The sequence below is a fragment of the Poecilia mexicana genome, unplaced genomic scaffold, assembly GCF_051168715.1.
Source record: "Poecilia mexicana isolate PSO_F unplaced genomic scaffold, ASM5116871v1 scaffold_14, whole genome shotgun sequence".
NCBI classification, from domain to species: domain Eukaryota; kingdom Metazoa; phylum Chordata; class Actinopteri; order Cyprinodontiformes; family Poeciliidae; genus Poecilia; species Poecilia mexicana.
Genome location: NW_028263383.1, coordinates 3,102,822 through 3,119,294, shown reverse-complemented (window position 1 = coordinate 3,119,294; position 16,473 = coordinate 3,102,822). Strand labels below are relative to the sequence as shown.

General features: G+C 38.9%; 1 protein-coding gene across 3 annotated transcripts in view; it reads left to right on the top strand.

Moving 5' to 3' along the window:
• sptbn2 (spectrin, beta, non-erythrocytic 2) overlaps positions 1–16,473 on the top strand; it is a 55,152-nt gene that overhangs the window by 24,284 nt on the left and 14,395 nt on the right. For all 3 annotated transcript variants that reach the window (XM_014985074.2, XM_014985077.2, XM_014985078.2), the window contains 19 exons: positions 4,152–4,303; positions 4,517–4,690; positions 4,951–5,042; positions 6,670–6,750; positions 7,597–7,712; positions 7,978–8,090; positions 8,516–8,703; positions 8,800–8,917; positions 9,452–9,610; positions 9,722–10,024; positions 12,281–12,434; positions 12,534–12,928; positions 13,018–13,281; positions 13,361–13,572; positions 14,206–14,343; positions 14,436–14,655; positions 14,743–15,279; positions 15,996–16,198; positions 16,299–16,389. In XM_014985074.2, the coding sequence (XP_014840560.2) occupies positions 4,152–4,303; positions 4,517–4,690; positions 4,951–5,042; positions 6,670–6,750; positions 7,597–7,712; positions 7,978–8,090; positions 8,516–8,703; positions 8,800–8,917; positions 9,452–9,610; positions 9,722–10,024; positions 12,281–12,434; positions 12,534–12,928; positions 13,018–13,281; positions 13,361–13,572; positions 14,206–14,343; positions 14,436–14,655; positions 14,743–15,279; positions 15,996–16,198; positions 16,299–16,389 (3,710 nt within the window). The remainder of the gene's footprint in view (positions 1–4,151; positions 4,304–4,516; positions 4,691–4,950; positions 5,043–6,669; positions 6,751–7,596; positions 7,713–7,977; positions 8,091–8,515; positions 8,704–8,799; positions 8,918–9,451; positions 9,611–9,721; positions 10,025–12,280; positions 12,435–12,533; positions 12,929–13,017; positions 13,282–13,360; positions 13,573–14,205; positions 14,344–14,435; positions 14,656–14,742; positions 15,280–15,995; positions 16,199–16,298; positions 16,390–16,473) is intronic.

Genomic DNA, 16,473 nt, shown 5'->3' with positions numbered 1-16,473 from the left:
TTCATATAAACATTTGTAAGCCCTGCCTCACTAATTCTGTGTTGGTGTTGTATTCATCTGCATGTGTCACTAAACATGATCCCAGTAAAGTATGAGCCACACAAACAGGATTAGGTCCAGCATTATATATGCCAAGATTGCTTGCAGATAATCATTATCATCAGCGCTCAGGTTTGTTTGAGTGTTAAAACAAAAAAAAGAAAGGAAAAAAAAAAGAGAGGAAAACAAGAGCTCAATTCCGGTAACTTGAATTGTTAAAGAGTGCACTGGCTGGGACAGGCCCTCATTTTAGTCTTGCTCTGACATATACTTAGCGCTTACCACCATCTACAAACGGTTTCAAAGTGGCTGGACAAGCCCAAATGTGCTTGAAACTTTTAATGATGCCTCTAACTACTAGTTTCTCATCTGTCATTAGTAAACAATAGGAAAAAACATGGCGCTGCAAATTCAAGTCACTTGGTGTTTTTTCTTTTTAGCTTGCACACACAAAGGATCAAGAGGTTTTTTTTAAAAAAACAAAACAAAAAAAACATTCTGATAGTGTGCTCATTTCTGTAGGAAAATTTTAAAAATCACTGAGGCTGTGAGAAGCTGTTTCACTGTTAGGGAATAAAATGTATTGTGGTTTTATCTGGGGAAAATCATGCTGGTTTAGCTTCAGATTACAAACCTGAGGTTGCTTCAAACTGTGTTTGTTTTTAATAGGAATTTCTGTTTTGTCAAAGTGCAAGCAATGCTATCCTGCATTTAGTGGGAGTGTGTTTGAAAGACTATATTTTACCCATCAGCCGTCTTGTCATCCGTTGTAGTTTTGCAACTGTAATTTGCAGTTATGTTGGCAGGCTCCACAAGTATTTTACATGACGTTGGAGACGGTTGACATCATAGCAGAGTCCTGGTTGTGTCCCCCCCTCCCCCCACCATCATGTGTCACTGCTATTCTTCAGTGACTAAAAATGACACAGTTTACCACCAGACTTCCTGCTGCTGAACCTGAGTGTTAGAGTTTTCTAGCAGGAGGTAATACACAATTTAGGCATTGATCTGCAAATGTAATATTCAGCACAATTTTCTTGTGCATGTAAAACCCATCAGTCCATGAATGTAAAAAAAAAAAAAAAAAAAAAAAAAAACTGTTTATTTTTGCTTGTGCTTTCATTCAGACTGGAAAGTACAATGCCAAATTTTTGGTAGCAGTTATTCTGAGGAGACCCCTCCATTTCCTGACAGCATCTTTCTCGCTCCTGGGTTTTTTTCTCTCCTGGGTGCTGTCATAACATGACTAAGCCACAGAAGGAATGTTGACTTCTCTGCTTTAGTCCACCTGTCAAATCCACATAAATCTGCAGGTTCATTAAACAGGTCCAAACTCATTAATAAGCCCCTAGCATTGGAGTAATAGCTTTTTGTGGTATTTGTGTCACTAGAACAAGAAAAAAAGGTTTATTGAGGCTGTTCTGTAAAACTATACTGACGCCTAAAACCTTAAATAGAAGACAGCCTCAAAACACCAACACACAAAATTGCAGTCTGCAAAGAGACAACATTGCACAAAATTAAAGCATTGCTACTAAAAGTTTCTGCTGCCATGAACAGCATGGAAGTACAGCAGTAGTTTTCTGTATTTTCATACATGCTTTTACATTAGACTATAGAAATGCCACACCTTTTGCTTAAGATTTTGTGAAAAAAGTATTAAGATTCCTTCAAATAAATTATTCAAGTTATCAGACCAAGTCTTACACTGACTTGGTCTTAGTCATAGCTCATTACCTGATTTTTATTTTATTATATTTTTATTTTTTTATTTTTACTATTACCTTAAGCTCAACCTAACCAGCAGCATGTTATTTTGTTAGTGACCAAAAGCTGACGTACTCGAGCTCATACTCATTTCAAGGTTTCCCCCCAGAAAACTTGCTAAGCCTGGTGGTTAGGTGCTAGATCAGTCATTCATCCAGCGGCCTGTCGTGTTTTTGAGAAATAGTTGTCTATATTCTGTAAACTTGAACTATGAGCTCTCGATTTATCTGGGAAGTAGAATATGAAAATAGAAATGTGACTCCAAATTAACCAAGAAAATGGCAGCCAGGTAAGGTGGCAATAAGTTGGAAGCGCTGTGGCACATGATTATAACAAATTCAGTCATTGCTTTTGTCTATGTTTTTAAAAAGAATCTGATTCCGTTTTTTAGTCCAATTTTTACAATTTTCTTGGAATTTTGGAAGGAGATTCCCTTGATTGTAATATCAGTTTCTTCTCTTTAGACTCTAAAGGTTTTTTGAACCTGGGTTTGGGAAGTTTCTCATTTGTTCCATCAGATTCTGTCAAGCTTTTCCAGATTGAACAGGAAGCCTTTGTTGTATGGAGTTTAAGTTGAGGCTTTAAATGACCTGCACTTTATCACTGTCTTGGGACAGCAGCATGTCTGTGTCCTGTCAGACAGAGCAGCTGATTTTGGCAGAGAAAAGCTTAAAAAGAAAAAAAGAAAAATGTCTTTAGGTTGCACCAGAACAAATACTATGAACCATTGGGTTACTCCACCCTAGAGGGCTTATATTTCACAATCAGGTTTTTTTTCTTCTTCTTCTTCTTCTTCTTTTTTTCCCCCTACCGGATAGTAATTGATGTTCATTACCGCAATAAACTTTCTTTAGGTACTTCAGTGCATTCTCTTCAAAGTGCTCTCAAATTAATTGTCCATTTAGCTTTTTTTTTTTTTTTTTTTTTTGGTTCAGATTGGTTTTATATCCGATTATATTCCGGGAATAGTGTTTTCCAAAGCGAGGGAGACCTTATGTTTTAGAAATTGGGTCACCTGGGTGGTTGGTGGAGCAGGATTAGCCTCTTACTTCTGTAGTCCATATGTCTGTAGTCCACGTCTGGGTTAGACCTGTATAACGTTTCTCTTTATGCACTACCTGCAATAACAGCAAAAAATGCATGCAGTTAAATGTTTGTGCTGTGTTTACTATTCTGAAGCTTAGTCGTTCTAGATATTTTAATTGACAATTGAGCAGATGGCATCAATACATCTTGATCTATAAGTAAAGCACTTTGATGCAGGAGTACTCTCTGCTGTCAAGTATTGTACAGGTACAAGTATTGATCAATCAATCAAATAAAATTTGATTGATTGATCTGTAAGGGGTTGTTCAAGTATGATTCTGTTAAGATTTAGAAGCAGCTATTGTCTTTCCTGCAGTAGAAAACTCTTGGTGTCATAATTCAGTATAAATCCAGATTAGTTGGTCCCAGAGGGAAGCTAACAGCTAGTCCAGTTGGAGCCAAGACCAAAGCAGACTCGTTTTACTGCCTTAAAAACCCTCTAATCTCAAAAAGGTCACTGTGGTTTATGCTGACACTATTTTATGAACCTTTAAACCACTGTCACGTTTGCATTGTGTGGTTATTTACACAGAGGCTGATGATTAATTACACAGGAAATGGAGGTGGGAGGCTCTGTGCCACCACTGACGATCCTTTGTGAAACACAAAAGAGCACTGCGTTGTAGCCCATGTAGCTCCGTGATATAAAATTAAAGCTGTGTGAAAAATTGTGTAACTACATTTTCTTAGAACACTATAATAATTAATTAAGGCAATTTTAAATTTTAGAATTTTTTTTAGTTTTTATAAACTGTGCCATGACTACCCTGACTATGACTACTACGAGATTTTTGACACTGAAGCCAGGTTGGTCTCAAGGACCAACAAATCTGGATTTATACTAAATAAAGACACCAAGAAAGTTGTCTACTGCAGGTAAAATATTGACTACCTGTAATCTTTTAGCAAAACTTCAAAAAGCCTGAATTATTCCTTTAAGATTAGAAAACCCTCCCTGGATTAATATTGCAGACAAAAGAAACTATTTTGTCTGTAAAATGGGAGTACACAAGGCAAGGCCTTAAATTCTCATGACTTAAACTGCTGGTGTTCTCTCTGCTCTGTCAGCTACAGAAAAAAAAAGGATTTTCTGTGAATATTTATTTACTAAAGCCTCATGTAAATACAACTGTTCAGAGGAGTGCATTTGGAGCATATAGGCTTGTGAAACACTCCACTGATGGGACGGTTTCAGGCAGAGTACATGTCAAAGCTAAGGCAATGCGAGCTGACTCTTGTTTATCTGCTATTTTTTACAGATGAGCGTGAAGCTGTGCAGAAGAAAACCTTCACCAAATGGGTAAACTCTCACTTGGGTCGAGTGACTTGTCGCATTGGTGACTTGTACACAGATCTGCGGGATGGGCGCATGTTAATCCGCCTTCTGGAAGTCCTCTCAGGAGAACAGCTGGTCAGTACATGGAAGTAACCACTTTCACTGGACCTGTTTGTTTTATTACACTGACTTGCTTGTGTTCCAGTTTCTGTTTGCTTTCCCTATTAAGTTCCTGTCAGGTCCTCCTTTCCATTTCATTTGTTCTTGAATTTTTTATTCAACAACATTCAAATGGGTGCATCTTGTTTTTTTTTTTTTGTTTTTGTTTTGTTTTTTCCCCCCTCATAGCCAAAACCCACTAAGGGCCGCATGCGTATCCACTGCCTGGAGAATGTTGACAAAGCTCTGCAGTTTCTCAAGGAGCAAAAGGTCCATCTAGAAAACATGGGATCCCATGACATAGTGGATGGAAATCACCGTCTCACCTTAGGCCTCATATGGACTATAATCCTCCGCTTTCAGGTTAGTGGTTATTTATATTGTAATGTTGTCCTTATGCAAACTTGCACTTCCTCTTTGAAGCTCATAAAACTTGATTGTTAGATGACTCTTCACTGTGGTTTTCTAATAATTATGTTTTAGTTATGAGCTCCTCGTTATGACTTTCTGTTTTCTCACTCTCCAAAAGGTGTTATTGCATACCGATGTAATTACTATAAAATATGCTGCTGAACCTAGAAATTGTAATTTATAAACACCTTGCTATCTTGATTAAATGACAGATCCAAGACATCAGTGTGGAAACGGAAGACAACAAAGAGAAAAAGTCAGCCAAAGATGCCCTTCTGCTTTGGTGCCAAATGAAAACAGCAGGGTAAGAAGCTGACGGCATATGTCTGGAAGTGTTTATATACATATACACACACACACACACACCTCAGTAAATTAGATTATAATTCAAAGACTAAATTATTTCAGTAATTCATCTAATAAAGTGAAACACTGTTAATTTCTGTATAGACAAAGTTAAATTTGTCGATTATGGCTTTCGGCTTATCTATGCGTTTCTCTCGCATTGAGTGTTATGCAAGACTAACAATGAGATTATGAACACAACAATTTCATGTAATGACTGTGCTATGACCTACACAATCATGTGCGAGTCTGCTGACTCGACAGTTATCCAGCAGTCATTGACATCTTCCTCAAACAGGGAAGCCGAAAAAAGGTCATAGCCAGAGAAGTTAGCGTTTCAGAGTGCCGTATCCAAGGATCCAAATGGAAAGTAAAGTGGAGGGAAAAAGGGTAGGAGTAAAAGTTGGAGCAGGAATAACTGCTGCTTTGAGAGAACTGTGAAACAAAACCCATTCTGCAGTTTGGGGAAGATTGATGATGTTTGAACTGTGGCTGAAATCAGAGCCTGGAGCCACCACACACTGATTTATACTTGGTTCTGACCGTCGCATTCCTTGTGTTAAATTACTCCAGAGAAGAGACATTAGAAGTGCCTTACCTGAGGTAAAGGCCTGGACTTTTGTTCACTGCTCCTACTCCACTGAACAAATGTTTGAGGTCCTCTGTGAAGTCTGGACAGTTGATGATGATTTGGGAAGCCATGTGATCTGCTGGGTTTGTTTTCCTTCCTTAGCACCTTGGCAGAGCCGTAGATTGATTACCGTATTGCCATCACATGTGGCTTGTGATTCATTTTTAAGGGTTTTCATTGAAACTAGATTATAATTGTAAAAATTAAAAGAACTGAACACTTGAAATAAGTTGTCATAAAACCGTGACTCATTGGAAGGCCAGCTATGTCCAAGGTGGTGTAGACAGAAAAAATCTGGCAAAAACTCATCACCTTTGGATAATGTCTCTCTCCTCATAGATGCAGCTGTTGCACATCTGGCAAGCTCCTTTGGCAACATACAGCTGCGTCCTAACTGCACAAAAAGCATCATCATAGCTCCTCCCTCCCAGTAACTCTAACCATCACTGCTCCCAGCAATACCGATATGTTTCCAACCCTACTATTAGTTTATTTTCTTATTTTTGCAATGCTATAGAGCACAGTTTGTATATTTTAAATGACCTTTCTAAGTTACACATTTCTTAGAGCCTGAGTGTGCTTAATGTGCTCACACTATACAACAATACTGTTTTACAGTCTTTTAGTTTCTTTTTAGTGCCATCTATATGTACCAGTATATCTCCATCCCTCCATTTGCCTGTCACTTTTCTAGTACTATACCTGAATTTCCCCAGTAAGGGATTAAAAAAAAGGATATTTCTATTCTATTGTTTTTAATGAATCTCCATAAGTTTCACTTTGAATTTAATTACTGGAATACATTTACTTTTTGTTAAGTAATTAAAATTGACTTGTGTGCTGAATACTTTTACTGTTGGCTTTATTTTTATTTTATTTTTTTTACTTGAAATGTCAGTATGGTATTCTGCCGTGCTGAGCTAATGATTAATGCTTTTTAATCTGACCCCTGCAGATATCCTAATGTCAACATCCACAACTTCACTACCAGCTGGAGAGATGGCCTGGCGTTCAATGCCATCGTGCACAAACACAGGTCAGTGACTCACTGACCTGTGATCCCTGTTTGGCTTGTTTTGCTGAAGAATCTGATCGGTCTATTCTTTTTTCTTTTTTTTTTTTCTTTTTTTTACTGGGTGTTATTTCAGATTATCCTCCTGCAAATACAATAGACGTTCAATATTTTTGTACTTTGGTGTTCAGGGAAGTGCAGCAGTCAAAGGAGTTTCTTACCACCTTTTCTATTTCAGTATTCTTCCTTTCTGCAGTAGGACTTGGAAGATAGAATAAAATAGGGAGTAAGATGACCCAGATCACAGTCATAACCCACCTATTTTTTTTTTTTATTTTTATTTTTTTTAGAACCATCCTTGGCTACTCAGTTGTGCACCCTGCTGGTTAAAGGATTTCTAGAGTATAAAGAAAAAAGACCAAAGATTAATCCTTAACTTGTGACTCAGAACAGAGACTATTGATGAATTAATCAATGCATACAATGAAGGCGTTTCTTATTTACTTAGGTGTTCAATTATTTCACTGCATTTACTGTTTAACTGAATCGTGACACAGCTATCAATGCTCTCTGTGTAATTCATGTTAATATTAGTTTTAAAAAATTTCCATTACATCATTTTATAACTGCATTTAGTGGACGTTCTTTTGTGATAAACTTACATCTGACATATTTATGCTGCTCTAAAATCCAAATACTCCTAAAATAAGAAAGTAAAGAGTATCACATACATGAAAAGCATTTTTACATATGACTTTAGCAAAATAGATTTTTTATATACCTGATGAGCATTCAGGATGTGAATGTTTTGTCATTTCTTCTTATCTGTTTCCTGTTCCTATTAAAAAGTCTGTTTCCCATTGTGTGCAGGCCTGACTTGATTGAGTTCGACAACCTGAAAAGGTCCAATGCTCACTACAATCTCCAGAATGCTTTTAATGTGGCTGAGAAGGAAATGGGCCTCACTAAACTATTGGACCCAGAGGGTAGGTGGCTGCTGGCTTCACTGAGGCATTCAGCTTTTCTCTAAAATAACTTCATTTAAGTTGCACGTTTAATAAAGTCAACTGGATTTTCTTGGACACTAATTATTGTCAACTTTAATGCCATCACAAAAGGCTGTTTAAAGGATCAAAAGGACTTTAAATAACAGAATCCAAAGATGGATAGAGCTGAATACTTCTTCTTGTTTTTTGATCAAGTGATATTTGGAGCACAGTGCTTTAACTTTCTGTTTTTCCTCTCTTCCAGATGTCAATGTTGATCAGCCAGATGAGAAGTCAATCATCACATATGTGGCTACCTATTATCATTATTTCTCTAAGATGAAAGCTCTGGCAGTGGAGGGAAAACGAATCGGAAAGGTTAGCTGTGTGTGTGTGTGTGTGTGCGTGTGCGTGTGCGTGTGTGTGTGTGTGTCTGTGTGTCTGATTTGAGACGTTTGGCTAAGTGACTTTGTAATTTAAAACCAAGAACTTTTTAAGTGTAAATAGTTTGATTAAATAACTATGGAAGGTTTTGGGGTTTGAATCATTTTTGGATGGAAGAAATCCTCTTTGCTTTTGCTTGTCTCTGACCTATTGACTCCCTTGTGGTTCTTGATTACCAAGCACTGAAGGAGTGTACAGATAATTATCTACTCAAGAGGAGATGCTGACAGCACATAGATGTTCTTCAGATTTCCACTTCAAAAAATCAGAGACATGCTTGGATACATTATGCATAGCATGACGGATGTATAAATATGTCCGTCCCATTTGTGTGTAATCACTAATTGTTTTGGCTGCAGGTACTCGACTACGCCATTGAGGCCGACCAACTGATAGAGAAGTACGAGACCCTGGCATCAGAGCTGCTGCAATGGATTGAGCAGACCATACTGACGCTTAATGATCGGCAGCTGGCTAACTCTCTGAGTGCTGTTCAGAACCAGCTTCAGGCCTTCAACTCCTACCGGACTGTGGAGAAACCCCCTAAGTGAGTATTAGTTCGCCTGATGGAAGCTCATAAATTGTGAAATATATATACATATATTTTTTTTAACTAAATCCAAGCTATGTTTTGTCTCCACAGATTTACAGAAAAGGGGAACCTGGAGGTCCTTCTCTTTACCATCCAGAGCAAAATGAGAGCAAATAATCAGAAAGTTTACATGCCAAAAGAAGGCAAACTCATCTCTGATATAAATAAGGTAGGGCTTGTTTTAAATACAGTACCAGATATATTCAACAGCAACAGCAATATGTAAAACGCCTGAAATTTGTTGTGTAATCTCCAACTAAAAAAATAGAGAAATCTCTTAACCAAATCAATTTACCAGCAGGACAGCATGTGAAAGCAACGCACATTGACAACATCAGATGCGGGTGATGAAAAACACCCCTATTGTTTTCTATCAAACAGCCCACACCGGCTGGACCAGCCAACGCTGCGAGCCGCAGCAATCAGTGATGTTTCATTTTAAATGAATTGCTAGAGATACCTTAACTGTACCCATGCTGCAATAAACATGCTTTTATCCTAGGTTTTTAATGCATCTTTCCCAGAGCCAATAAATGTGGCTGGCACTTTACACATTTGAGTACCTGAAAATTATATAAACATGTATCAAATAATAAAATGGAAATATTTTCCTCTAATTCTTAAAAAATTGTATTCTTTGTAAAACTTCTGTGTCATGTCTGCTTCATGATTCGGGCATCTTGTGCATCCATCTGTTTGGCAGGCTTGGGAACGACTGGAAAAGGCTGAACATGAGCGTGAGCTTGCACTAAGAAACGAGTTGATTCGCCAAGAAAAACTGGAGATGCTGGCGGCTCGCTTTGACAGAAAAGCAGCAATGAGGGAGACGTGGCTGAGTGAGAACCAGAGATTAGTGTCTCAGGTAGAAAAATTGACCTTTTCTTTAAACCTGATGAAAAACTTATATTATTTGTTTAAAACTATAAGATTAGCTGGATTCTCATACAGTCTTCCTTTTTTTTTTTGTTGCAAGGATAATTTTGGAACTGATTTGGGAGCAGTAGAAGCTGCCACCCGTAAACACGAAGCAATTGAGACAGACATCGGTGCTTACTGGGAGCGGGTTGCTGCCGTGGAGGCTGTTGCCAAAGAACTGGAAGCAGAGAAATATCATGATGTGCGTCGCATACTGGCACGACGGGATAACGTCCTTCGACTTTGGGAATACCTCAAGGAACTTCTGGCTGCCCGCAGGGAGCGTCTGAACTCCCATCGAGACCTTCAGAGATTGTTTCAGGAGATGCGTTACATTATGGACTGGATGGCCGACGAAAAGGTAAAACGGACATTTTGAATGGCTTCGTTTAAATAAGTGCTGAGTGTCTGTGCTTCTTCCTATTGTTGCTTTTGGTGTCCAATTAACTAAAAGGGCTGAGCTAATCCTCTGAAGTAAGATAGATGTTGTTCATAGTTTTTCCCAGCAGCTTTAGTGTTGCTCCTAATTGCAGTAATTAGCTGTTATCATGCCTGCTAACGGCTGACTGGTGTTGCCTACCATTGTTGGCTTAACTGAGGTTAACTGAGGCAGACTACAGTCATGTGGAGCACTAAAGGAATTACATTTTGACAAGCTGTCTTAGCAAGCTGTGAACTTAATTCATTTGTGGTCTGCCAGTCTTGAGATGCCGGTATTTCCTCATGTTTGTTCTTTTCTAGTGTTCTAGTTTGTTCATTTCTAGTGTTCATGTAGTTAAAACTGTTCTTTATAAAATAGCCAGGCTTTTATTGGCTTGGCTTCATTAGTTTCACTTTAATTAGAGCTCTGTATCATTATAGAGGGTATATATGTTTTTTTTTTTCTTTGCAGCACACCACATTTTCCTTCTCTTCGTGTTCACCAGAATTACAATTGTTTGATTTTGACTTTTAAATCTCTCTTGGTCAATCCGTATCTTTGCTAATTCATGCCTTCACAAATCCATATCCCCCATTTCATACACAGATGTTCATTTTCGTACCTGTATTTTGTACCAGTGGTGTTTTATGTTTTTTAGTAGTCAAAGATTTTATTAAGAGATTTTGGTAACACTTTATTTGAAGGGGTGTGCATAAGACTGACATAACATCTGTCATGAACAGTTGCATTGAAAGTCCATTAAAAATGCCAACTTTGCATTCAATTATCATAATTAACAAAATCATGCAAAGTTACCACTTTTAATGGACTTTTAATGCAATTTTTAGAGCAACTTTGCATTAAGTGTCATTATTTACCGAATGACGCTTCATGACAACTGTCATAAACATTCATAAAGACTTCTTTATGTTCATGACAGGTGTTATGTCATGTTTATGACGGTGTCACGTCAGTCTTATGCACACCCCTTCAAATAAAATCTTACCAAGATTTTTTTTTAAATAAAAATGCTCAATTTTCCACATTCATTTACTTGTATATGATTTTACTAAAAACCCTTGCACTACACAATTTGGTTATTGTTCTCCCTGGACTCTGACAATACTGCCTCAGTTATGATGAGCCTGATGTAACAAATTAATCTTAAAACCTTAAGCAAGCTCCTGCTGATGGACACTAATTACTGCAGTCAACTCATCCACCGGATGATTCAGACTTAAATTAAAACTACAAAAGTATGGCATGCTGAAAGGGGGAAAAAATGACCTGCACACTTTTTAAAATTGTATTATATCAATAGCACAGTTTACTTCTTTTCTCTTTTTAATTAATCTCAGCTTTTGATCAACAACACATGCATGTCCATTTCAATGCATAATGTGGCTCAAACATTAATTTCCTGTGTTATTTCCTGCTGGCTCAGTGTTTTCTTGTGCTATATTTGAAAATACAGCTACTTGGCCAGATAACATTACAAATATGTAGTAATCTTGTTTTTGAGCTTATATAATTTCACCAAAGTGTGATTTTTAAACGAAGTAACTTAAAAATAGAACAGCTATTTGCATCAAAGATTGACTCTAAATTCTATCACAATTTGCTGCATTTTATTGTGTTGAATTGAATTTTATGTTCTACTGTTTTTCCTGTTGATAAAGTGAAAAATAATTAAATCTACACAAGTAAACATTAGAAAATCATTGTGCAAAAGAAATAGTTTCATTTCTTTGCCGTCTCTGATTCCACTGATTAGTTGATGGACAAGAGATAAGTCTAAGTGTTTCCCTATTACTTCACTTGCATGTATTTAGCATCACTGGCCTATAATAAAAAAATATATAAAAGACGTATGATTACCAAAAACAATTGGATATTCTTGGAATACCAGGAATACTTATTGGAGAAGTATAAAACTTAAAAACTCAGACAGGTTGCTTTTGACCCATATTGTGCATGAAAAAGTTAAATGAGTTTTGCTGTTAAACATAATAATCACCAAATAAAATAACAAATAATAAAACTGAATCCTTTTTAAAATGACTTTCCTCTTCATTGTTATATATGTTAAACCTTTTCGAGAAAACCTTTCTTCATTATGTTTAACAGATTTTGACTGAACGCCCCACTCTAAATGTTTCTCTTTTCTGTTTGTTTTTTGTCTTCTGTTTTTTTCAGGGTCGCCTGCAGTCCCAGGATAGTGGCAAACATTTGCACGATGTGTTAGATCTGCTACAAAAACACAATTTGGTAGAGGCTGACATTTCAGGTCAGGCAGAGAGGATAAAAGCTGTGCAAGGAGCCGCCAAACGTTTCACCTCCTACGACCAAGGTAGGCCTTCTAACGCGGCCTTCATCATTTTCTGTACAGATGCTTCTCTTTTCATCAGTATCTAAACACATTTTTCTCATTTTCTTTCCTTCTTGAAAGCTTACAAACCTTGTGAGCCTGGACTTGTTAGTGAGAAGGTCGACCTGCTGGGTCAAGCTTATGAGGAGCTTGGCCAGCTTGCGGCGACGCGTCGAGAGCGTCTGGAGGATTCACGTCGACTGTGGCAGTTCATGTGGGATCTTGGTGAGGAGGCAGCCTGGATCAGGGAGCAGGAGCAGATTCTGGCCAGTGGGGACAGTGGCCGTGACCTTTCGTCTGCCCTTCACCTACTGAGTAAGCATGAGGCCTTCAGGGACGAGATGGCCGCTCGCTACGGCCCCCTTAGCAACAGCATCGCTGCTGGAGAAGCTTTGGTTGAAGAGGGTCACTTTGGAGCCCCGGAAATCACGGAAAGGATCCAAGACGTCCGTGGACAGTGGGCTCATCTGGAGGAGGTCGGTTGTGGTTTGCAGCTTTACTTGTCACATCTAAACAGTCTTCAATTCTGTATACATTTATGTTTTTTGTACTCTAATTTTATTAGACAACTAAGCTCAGAGAGCAGAGTCTGAAGGAATCTGTGGCTCTGCACCAGTTTCAAACTGATGCCAACGACATGGAAGCCTGGATTATGGAGACGCTTAGACAGGTGTCCAGTCAAGAGGTTGGCCACGACGAGTTTTCCACCCAAACTTTAGCTCGCAAGCAGAGAGAAATTGAAGAGGAGATCCAAAGCCACCGCCCCCTTATTGATTCGCTCCATGAGCAGGCCCAAGCACTGCCAGAGGCCTACATTCATTTCCCTGAAGTACGTTTGCTTTAGTTTTCTTTATCCCTCTCAGATCTCATGCTCTGTGTGGTGAATGATGGCTAATTGCGGTCTCTAGGTGGAGGGACGTCTTCCTGCTATTGAGCAGCGCTACGAAGAGCTGGAGTCCCTGTCAGCAGCTCGGCGACAGGCTCTGGAAGGCGCCCTGGCGCTTTATCGCATGTTTAGCGAAGCAGACGCCTGCCAGCTGTGGGTGGAAGAGAAGGAGCAGTGGCTGGACGGCATGGAGATCCCTACCAAGCTGGAAGACCTGGAGGTTGTGCAGCAGAGGTCAGTTTGGGAGCAATGGAAGCAGAGATGATTATGTAACAAGATTGTTGCTGAATCCGGTACTTTTTTCTATTTACAAATGGATACAATTTCAGTTTTTCCTGAAGACAAAGTTGTAAAATATCTTGTAAACCAAATTTTCAAGTTATTTTACAACATAAGTGATTTAGGGTTAGCTAAAACTGGGATAATCATTACCCATCCTAAGTGCATCATCTAATTGTTTCCACTGTGATGTTTCCGCTTACTTTCTTCAAATTCAGTACTTTCTTCACATTGCTAAAGAGCCATTGTGGCAAAACTTGATCCCAATTTGCTTCTTGTTTGTAGCTTGAATCTCAAAACAAATTTAAATAAAATAATAAATTGAGCATTTGTTTTTATATACATCTAAAGAAAAATATGCAAAAATGAAGTATTCAACATGGAAAAGCTAAATGATCTTAATTTCAAAAATCAATGCTGTCTACATTAAGTTTCTTTCTAGCATTGATATCATGTCTCTCTCTGGGTTTTTACCAACAGTTTGCACAAATGAATATCCAGAGTAAACATAAACCTGCACTGTGTATGTACTATAATGATGCAAATCTTTCATAGCGAGTGACATGAAACAATTATACTCTACTGCAGGTTTGACACTCTGGAGCCTGAGATGAATAACCTGGGTATTCGGGTCACTGATGTGAATCAAGTGGCTGAGCAGCTGCTGAGCTCAGACAACTGCAGCAAAGACCAAATCCACCAGACAAGAGACCAGCTAAACGACAGGTTTAATATTGAACAACATGCCTTTAATCTCACCCCTATGAGCGCCGTTCTGTTTGTACTTTAACGTACCATGTGTTGGATTTTGACTCTAGATGGAAAGAGTTTGAGAAGCTGGCTGGCCAAAAGAAACAAGCCCTGGAATCTGCTCTTAACATCCAGAACTACCACCTGGAGTGTAACGAGAGCCAGACGTGGATGAAGGAAAAAACCAAAGTGATTGAATCCACGCAGAGCTTGGGCAACGACCTGGCTGGAGTGATGGCGCTTCAACGCAAGCTAACTGGCATGGAGAGGGACCTCGAGGCTATTCAGGTATGGAAGAGATGCATGCTGGGCAGAAATGGAAATATAACAACACCTGGACAAAATAATCGTTTTTTTGTTCTCCATATTTTTTAGGGTAAGTTGGATGATTTGACAAAGGAGGCAGAAAAACTCGCCAGTGAACATCCAGATCAAGCTGGAGAAATCCAAGGTCGCCTGGCTGAGATTCAGGAGGTGTGGAAGGAGTTGAATGCCACCATGAAGCGACGGGAGGAGTCACTGGGAGAAGCCAGCAAGCTTCAGGGTTTCCTCAGGGACCTGGATGACTTCCAGTCCTGGCTGTCCCGCACTCAGACCGCAGTCGCCTCAGAAGACATCCCCACTTCCCTGCCTGAGGCCGAGAGTTTGCTGGCCCAGCACGAGAGCATCAAGAACGAAGTTGACAACTACAAGGAGGATTATGAGAAGATGCGAGCGGTCGGCGAGGAAGTGACCCAAGGTCAGACGGACGCCCAGCACATGTTCTTGGCTCAGAGGCTTCAGGCGCTGGACACTGGCTGGCATGAGCTGCGACGCATGTGGGAGAACCGCCACAGTCTTCTGGCCCAGGCCTTCGATTTCCAGACTTTCCTTAGAGATGCCAAGCAAGCTGAAGCTTTTCTCAACAGCCAGGTTAGAACAACAGAATATGAATGGAACCTTATTGAATTAACCTCATTAGCTTTCTTTGCAACAGTCTGCTGTTCCTTAATCAGTTTCAGTACTCCTGCTACAAATGACTAGCATAACAGAACTAAAATATTTAGTCTTGCTGCTTCTTTGGCTACAAAAGAAATGCAGCACAAACTGTAAGCAGACCTCTCTTTGCTTTCTTTTGCCAAAAAACCTTTGCATTTGGTTGGAATGAGTTTGATTTAGGGTCTCAGAGTAAAGGAGGCCAAATATAAATGGACAACATGTTTTCCAGGTGTTTGTTAAAAACAAGCCTTTTACCCTTTTTGTTTTATTATGTAGCCATGTGCTACTTTGGGTTGATATATCACATAAAATTCCATTAAAATACATTTAATTGTATCCATTGTGAAAAGATCAGAGCTATGACTTGGAAAGAACTATATTTTTAGCTATACGTTAACTTTTTGTTTGCTTTAATATTTTGGCAAGCTATGCTTCTAAGATTTCAACCAATCAAAATGGATCCCAATATAAGGTCAGAGGGGATTTACTATTATTGCTCTAAATATTACAAGCATCAAATGTAGGTTAAATCGAAAAGTGCACAGCTTAAAGGTCACCAAATTTATAGGTTTATGCTCCTTCATAGCTTTTAGAAAAATACAGCCTTTTTGGGAAACTTAAATGCAAATGCTGCTTTTGTGCCTGTGTAGGAGTACGTGTTGTCCCACACGGAGATGCCCACCAATCTTCAGGCTGCAGAGGAGGCCATTAAAAAGCACGAGGATTTCCTCACCACCACAGAGGCCAGCGAAGAGAAGATAACGGGTGTGGTGGAGGCTGGACGGCGCCTTATTAATGACTCCAATGCAAATGCAGATAAAATTCAAGAAAAAGTTGATTCAATCCAGGAAAGGTCAGAGCTGGAGCAAAAGATAAGGGAAAAATTCAGATTTTTTTTTTCTGTGACGTGTTGAGAGTTGAAAAGTTCTGACTTATGTTTGTTTTTTCCCCAGACATTGTAAAAATAAGGAGGCTGCAAATGAACTGCTTGCAAAGCTTAAGGATAACTGTGAACTTCAGCGCTTCCTGCAAGATGGGCAGGAGGTAATGAAGTTAAGCACTTAAACAAATTAATCTGTAAAGTCATATAAAGAATTTGTCATGGGTTGTGATGGGTAGTGTCTCTTT